General features: G+C 51.8%; 1 protein-coding gene across 1 annotated transcript; it reads left to right on the forward strand.

The window, feature by feature from the left end:
* Window positions 1–4,489: 4,489 nt before the first annotated feature.
* LOC134154366 (olfactory receptor 14C36-like) lies at window positions 4,490–6,222 on the forward strand. The gene is made up of 2 exons (XM_062601117.1): window positions 4,490–4,567; window positions 5,278–6,222. The coding sequence occupies exons 1-2, from the start codon at window positions 4,490–4,492 to the stop codon at window positions 6,220–6,222; spliced, it is 1,023 nt and encodes a 340-aa protein (XP_062457101.1).
* Window positions 6,223–7,754: the final 1,532 nt, after the last annotated feature.

Consider the following 7,754-nt stretch of genomic DNA (forward strand, 5'->3'; position numbering starts at 1 on the left):
GAAGGCTGTCAAGTTGCTTAAGCGTGATTTCCCCATGGTGAATCTATGCTGACTACTCCTGATGAGATACAAGGAACCTCATAATCAGCATCCAAGACATGTGCCTGCTGCTAGTCTATCAGCTACTAAGGCAGGAGTGACCTCACATGCCCATGCTCCAGCCATGATGCTGCTACTAGCCTATCAGAGGCTGAGACAGAAGTGATCTCATAAGCAAGAAAGGAAACTTGGTCCATGTGAGAAGCTGAAGGGTCATGAGTGTCCACACGAGCTTGGTAGATGATTGTAAGGTCACCTCTGTCTGAGCAGCCCATAGGTCTGCCCTTGGCTCATGCCTCAGGTAACTGTTTGTGTGGTCAGTTCTGTGCGAGGACCTGATCGGCCACCAAGAGGCGCAGGGCTAGGGTGTTGATTGTGAGGTCATTCAGAACATGCTGAGGTCATTTCCGTAAGGGAAGATGAAAGAGCAGCAGCAGGCCCATTGGCTTGGTAGGTGATTACAAAATCAGTTGTATCTGGTGAGCTAGTAGGCCACCAGGAGGCTGATATTTTTGTGACATTTTAATGAGATTGTGTCTCAGAAGCTCCTTGATGGGAGCAGGCCCTGACCTGGGCCCATGTTCTGAAGGTGACTTTGTGACTTCGGTCTCTGCAGGTGGTGGACCGGGAGCAGGAATATGGATGGGAAAGTGGTTGTGAGGTCACTTCTATAGGTGAAGCTGATGGGAGCACTTGACTTCTCTCTGGGATGAGTGGTTGCGAGGTCCTGTCTGCCTGAGTAGCTGATAGGCCACCAAGAGGCATAAGATTGTCTGGGTTTGGGAAGTAAGGAGGAAGGTTGTCCATACATGTCTCCTGTCAAAACTACTGCTTTTCCTCCATGCTCAGACTTCATTCTGGCAGAGACACTCCGGGTTACTATGATCTGGAGAGTGTGGCTATCACTTTCTCTGTAACCCGAAAAGTAAAGAGAGCTTAAAAAGCAGAAGCCCTTTCTTTTTCAGGTCTTCATTGACAGCTTGCTCTTGTAAATACACTCCTGAGACCTCTCCCATGAGCCACCCAAGAACTGAAGAAAATCAGGGGGAGTGAGAAGGGTTGCTAGGGCTTTGAGTATTTTAATGACCCGTCAAGTGTATTTGGTGCTGATCCAGAGCCTCAGGTACTGAAAGGAGACTGAACAAACCTCTCAAGTAGTTAAAGTCAGCAGCAAATGCCAAAGCTTCTTGGAGCATTAGTGAGTCCCACTGAGGGCCATTACTCAGAAAGCCTCCCCAGGGGCCGATTACACCCAAAAGTTGGAGGCACTAGCTGCAAGTAGGCAAGGGAAATGTGCAGGTGGCCCCAATGTCATGCAAAGCTGGGTGAGTTTGGTCAATCAAAATGGCCAGGCACTGACACCCAGGCCCTGGGTAGGGTGATGCTTTCCCTCGCGATGCCTCTTCCTAGGGCAATGTGAGTGTGGGGGTGCGCCATACTGAGAGCAGGACAATGGTACAGCACCTCCTGGGTTTCCCGGGAACAAGGAGGCAGCAAGGCCTCAGTGGCGTAAGGAAACAACCTCTTCTCAGAGGCCTTAGTGGCAGAGACAACAGCCATAGCCAAAGGACAAAGACCTCAGTTCTGCTGGGAGCTTTCAGCCTCGGCTTTCACCCTTGGTTGTTTCCACCACAGGCTGTCCTACGCTGTCTCATACCTCCTCCTCTTTCCTTGCAGACTGTAGACACCCAACCTGCTCCCTCACCTCACTACCACTGCAGGATCTCTCTGCCTTTACTGATGTCTCCCTGCCCTCACTTGCTTTTCCTTGAAACACAAAGCCAGTAGCTGATCACAGACTCCCTCAGGGTGACCTGTTGCACTACAGCACTACACTTCAGGTGACATTTCTTTTCCTGAAGTCACATCTGCACGTTACAAGCTGCAGTTTGTAGTTGTTTCCCCTTCTCATGCTGTTTGCCAAAACCAAGAAAAGCTCCATCCTGTCTGAAACTACCTTTCAAGCAGTCTCTCCTGAAGAGTTTGGACCCTGCCCTCACAGCCCTCTAGCTGTATGAGTGGTCCCACCACATCTCAGTTCCATGAATCCATGCTGACTACTCCTGATCACCTTCTTTTCCTTCTAAGCATGATCATATGCTTAGAGGTGACCTGCAGGGTGAGCTACTCCATCAGCTTTCCAGGGATGGAGGTGAAGCTGACTGGCCTGTAGTTTCCTGGGTCATCCTTCTCACCCTGGCTGAAGACTGGAGTGACACTGGCTTTCTTCCAGGCTGCAGGCATCTCTCTGTTCTCCATAATATTTCAAGGATGATGGAGTGTGGCTTAGCAGTAACATCCACCAGCTCCCTCAGTACTGGTGGGTGCATCCAATTGGAGCCCATGGATTTGTGGATGTTAAGTTTGCCTAAATGTTCTCTAACCTGATCCTCCTCAACCAAGGGAAAGTCTTCCTTTCTCCAGACTTTCTCTCTTGTCTCCAGAGTCTGGAGGGGTGTAGGTCCCATGCTGTGTCTGCTAGAGCGGTGGTTGTGCTGGACACCCCGAGCATCTGACATGGTCCTGCTCATCTATTTTCTGTCACTAAATCAAGTGTCTGCCCTGAATTACATTAACTATCTGCAATGTAGAGATGTGCACGAGTCTCAGCTTCCTAGAGAGCAGAGCTCTAGTCATAGTAGGCATCCAGTGTCATTTCGGGGAGCCAAGAAAATTCCTCACCTGGCTCTCACCTCAGGCTCTAGAAGGACACGGGGCTCACAGCTTATCCTTCAGAGTAGGTAGACACTGTCACGTATCTTGGATCACTGCTGTCTCTTCATATTTCACAAGGTGCTTTTGTGTGAACAGTTGATTCCCACCCTCCATCTCCATTGATAATAATGGGAGTGTAGACAGGGAGCTTGCATGCAGACATCTGTGTTGTTCACAGTTCAGTGTGGGCAATGAGAATGCCACCACCTGTGTTTTGTGGAGTCCAAAGGAGGGATCTGAATCCCATTCCAGACCAGGGACTTCTAAAGGGCATATGATGCCTGGATTGATTCATCTGAACTGTACCTGAGCCATGGGGAAACAAACTCCCTTCTTGTCCCTCTTGGGGTGTCCTGAGCTGAGAATAGAGTCTTCCAGAGTGGGACATTTCCACCTCTCTTAGAAAACCATCCCCTGATGTGACAAATTACAATGCTGGAATCGGTGTCTCTTCAGTCTCTCCTAGGGAGAGACTAGAGATGATTGTTTCAGTCTGCTTCAGTGAACATTTCCCAGGAGGAGGGAGTACGAAGGACAGATAAAGTCACACCTTTAGCTGGGCAACTATTCCCAAGCAGGGCCAGGCTCCTGAGATGGAGGGATGAGCTCATGGCAATGTGGCAGCACTGCTGAGAAGCAACTCTGCCCAGGAGCAGCTCCTCTGCATACAGCAGCAGGGCTGCAGGTGTGCACTTGGCAGGTGCTCAGAGGAGACAAGCAAGGTGAGCAAGATGAGTGAGACAGAAGGAAGTTAAAGGCAATCAGGAGTGGGAGGACAGCTGAGAGCTCACTGGGAGATAAATCTTTGCCGCCCTTAACACATTAAGTCTGTGGCTGCAGGGCAGTGCAGGTGAGGTACCCTGAGGCTTTCTCTGAAGCTAGCACATTCCATGGCCTATAGGACCTTTCACAATGGGTATCCCCATTTTTCTGGTGTGGAGCAGCTGGTGCTTCAGAGCAGGGATTCCTAGGGACCCTGTCAGAGGGACAGGGCATCCTGCTTCCTTCTTCCAGGGATGCTGCAGGGCTGTGAAGCCAGGGAGTGCACTCAGGTCTGCCCAGGGCTGTAATTCAGAGCAGTGTTTCTGCACCACAGGGTGCAGTGCGCCCAGGGCAGTGACTCTGCCACCTGCGAGGGTCAGCACTCAGCGTGCCCAGGGAACTCCCCACAGTGCTGTGGGGAGGAGCTCTGGGTGGGAGGATCACACCCCTGCAGGACAGGTTATTCTGCTGTGGAGGAGATGCTGCCTGGGTCAGGGCTGCTCACAGCTCCAGCTCACCCTGTGAACATTCTGGAGGGGGGTTTCCAAAAGGAAGGTCAAGGCAGGGCATACTTGAAAGGGAAGGGACATCCATGAGTCTCTACCTTCAGTCGTATTGTCTGTGGGTGGGATGAAATGTTGCTGGATCTGTCAGATTTAGACAGGCAACTGAGGCTCCAAAACTTGACAGTGAGCGAGCTGCAATTCTGGAGGGAACTCAGCAAATCTCTTCATCCAGCCCACAGCCTACAGACAGAACGAGCATCACCTTTCCAGCCTCATCAGGGTATATCTCACCTGCTCCTTAGCCCCTGTGTCACTGAGATGCCCCTGGGCAGTTGCCTGCCCCTGGGAGGTGTCTGCAGGGCAAGGTTGAGCGCCCCATGAGGGGAATGGGGTTTGTGAGCAGTGACAGGAGAGAGACGTGGGGACAGAGAAACACCTCCCTGCAGGGATAGCTCCAGGCAGCAGTCATGGTCAAAGTGTGGGAGGAAACTGCAGACTTCAACATCTCCTCTTCTCACCCATCAGCTCACCAAATCACAGAATGGGTAAGGTGGGAAGGGACCTCTGGAGATCATCTAGTCCAACCTCCCTGCTCAAGCAGGGTCACCTACAGCATATTAGACAGGATTGCATCCAGGCGGGTTTTAAGTATCTCCAGAAAAGGAGACTCGACAAACACAACCCCTCTGGGCAACCTGTTCCAGCTCTCTGCCCTCAAGCCTGTAGGATCCATGGCATGAGGTTTTTCCTTGGCTGATGGACACCCAGGAGAGGAGAAAACCCTGAGTGTTCCCCTGAGTCTCCATGTTCCTGCCTCCCTCAGAAGAAATGCCACGATACTGCCCTGTATTTCCCTACCTGTCTATGCTGTTCTTGTCCTTCCACTTGGACTCCCTGGGCAGGAGTGTTTGAGATGCAATTCAGACACTGACCCTGCAGGTCCTGCCATAGAGATGTATATTTGACAAAGGTAATCAAGTCCCCCTCCAGCTTCTGGGGCTCTGGGCAGTGCTGGGGCGGGGGGAGGAGCAGGGGAGAGGGGCTAGCAATGAGCCAATTCTCTCTTCAGAACATCCCATCCTTAGGACCTTTAACCATTTGACTGTGGGATATCTGGCTGGGCTGCAAACCAAGGTGGGGACAGGTGATACATGTTTTTGGAGGGGCAGAGTACTAAGAAATAGAAAGTTTGGCCCAGAGAATTCTGTCCTAACTTGTCTATGTCTTGTCTTTTTGGACGATCCCCCATGCCTAGGGGGAGCAAATGTCCAACAGCAGCTCCTTCAACAGGTTCCTCCTCCAGGCATTTGCCAACACGCGGGAGCTGCAGCTCCTGCACTTTGCGCTCTTCTTGGGCATCTACCTGGCTGCCTTCCTGGGCAATGGCCTCATCATCACAACCATAGCCTGCAACCACCGCCTCCACACCCCTGTGTACTTCTTCCTCCTCAACCTCTCCATCCTTGACCTTGGCACCATCTCCACCACTGTCCCCAAATCCATGGCCAATTCCCTGTGGGACACCAGAGCCATTTCCTACTCAGGATGTGCTGCCCAGCTCTTTTTTCTTGTCCTTTTCATTTTTGCTGAGTATTTTCTTCTCACTGCCATGGCCTATGACCGCTATATTGCCATCTGCAGACCCTTGCACTATGGGACCCTCATGGGCAGCAGAGCTTGTGTCAAAATGGCAGCAGCTGCCTGGGCCAGTGGTTTTCTCTGTGCTGTCCTGCACACTGCTAACACATTTTCAATACCACTCTGCCAAGGCAACATCCTAGAGCAGTTCTTCTGTGAAATTGCCCAGATCCTCAAGCTCTCCTGCTCAGACACCAGCCTCAGGGAAGTCAGGCTTATTGTGGTTAGTGCCTGTTTAGTCTCTGGGTGTTTTGTTTTCACTGTGCTGTCCTATGTGGAGATCTTCACTGCTGTGCTGAGGATCCCATCTGAGCAGGGCCAACACAAAGCCTTTTCCATGTGCCTCCCTCACCTGGCTGTGGTCTCCCTCTTTGTCAGCACTATTACGTTTGCCCATCTGAAGCCGCCCTCCATCTCCTCCCCATCTCTGGATCTGGTGATGGCAGTTCTGTACTCTGTTGTGCCTCCAACAGTAAACCCGCTCTTCTACAGCATGAGGAACAAGGAGCTGCAAGATGCAGTGAGGAAGCGGATCAGGTGGTTACAATGTCGGGAGCAGTAACTGCCCTATGTGCACCTCTTCCCCATTTCCAGCGTATTTGGCATCAAAGCAATGTGTTATTCATTTTTTTATTATTTACACTCCTGCAAAAAAAAAAAAGAAAAGAAAAGAAAAGAAAAGAAAAAAAGTAAGAAAGAAAAGTGCTACTTGTCCTCTGGAATCTCTCATTTGAATCTGACCCAGCAACTGTGCTGAAGGAGGAAGCCAGGCTTCCCCCTTCATCAGCAGGGAGGAGGGAACCTCAAAGGCATACTAGTCTGAGCTCCCTCGGATGCCCCAGTGCAACGAGGAGAGTTTCCCACTGCAGTGTCTCTTTCAGCAGTGATACCAAAGGAGCTCGGGGGGAAGAGTCAGGCTTGCGCAAGTACAGATGGGTTGACAGCATGGGTCCCATGTGCATTAGGAGAGCTCAACTCCCCTGGCCACAGTCAGAGTGTGATCTCACATGCCTCTTCTGCAAGGGTGGCAGGCAGCTATCACAGTGGGCCAGTCCCTTCCCTCTACAGGGCTGCAGTGCACAGAGCAGAAGTGGAGGAGAGTCTGGATGCAGCCTGTGGGGTCAGACACTATGCTCTGCAGGACCATTCTCCCTCTACCACAGCAAGTATTTCCTCCCTGCAGCTGTCACATGGGGGCTACAGCTTTTCTGGAAACACATCTGCCCAACAACAGCAGGATTTTCTCTGTTCGGAGCTGTTCTCCTCATTGCCACACTGTGCTGCTGTGCTCTAGTGTGTATATACGACCTAAGAGCTCTCCTAATGTGGTGGTGGTACGGTTATGCTTCCCCGTGCATTCCTGTGAGCACAGGCAGGACGAGGCAATGGGCACCTTTATGTCAGACCTGGGGTCCCAAATAACGTTTTGTAATAAAAGGGGATCTCCTCCGTGCTGTGCCGTGAGTCTTGCCTTTCTTCAGAAAGGAGAGTAAAAAACACACCCAAGGGTTGCAGCACAAAAGGGCCTGCTGTCCTGCTTGTGAACTCCATGGGCCCAGCAGGATGAGCTCAGAGGCCCAGTGTGATCCACCAGGGACCGAGGGCTGGATTTGGGGATCCTTTCGTGGTGACCAGTGCAAGCAGAGATGGTGAGTGGTCTCTGCGTTGCCTGTCTGGGGCTGCTCACAGATGCCATCCTTCTGGAAAGGAAGCTGGCCACCAGGAGAGCTCGGGGGATCTCTAGGAAGAGTGTGTGCCTCAGGGGTGGGCAGGGAGTGGAGCCTCACAAAGTGAGGGATGTTTCATGGTGGAGTCACATAAAGCCCTATACCCAGGTATGCATAGGAAAGGAGGGCTCTGCAATCCCTGCAGAAGCAGTGGGGACCCAGGACACCTAGGGAAAGGGGGCTGGAGAGTGATCCATGCACTCTCATGTAACACCACAGGCCAGAGCTAGGGCACACAAAAACACATCTGCTGCCATTGCAAACACCCTGGGATCACTCTCAGCACATCCATGAGCACAAACACGTGCTAGCAGTGTCGGTGGTGTTGAGCCATGTCTGTCTGGTTCTCCTTCCTACCCCAACCAGC

This window comes from Rhea pennata, unplaced genomic scaffold (assembly GCF_028389875.1).
Source record: "Rhea pennata isolate bPtePen1 unplaced genomic scaffold, bPtePen1.pri scaffold_26, whole genome shotgun sequence".
Lineage (NCBI taxonomy): Eukaryota > Metazoa > Chordata > Aves > Rheiformes > Rheidae > Rhea > Rhea pennata.

Coding starts and splice junctions, on each gene's coding strand:
- LOC134154366 (XM_062601117.1), top strand. CDS start 4,490: ATGGTCAAAGTGTGGGAGGAAACTGCAGACTTCAACATCTCCTCTTCT. Junction 4,568..5,277: donor CTCACCAAATCACAGAATGG/GTAAGGTGGGAA, acceptor CCCCATGCCTAG/GGGGAGCAAATGTCCAACAG.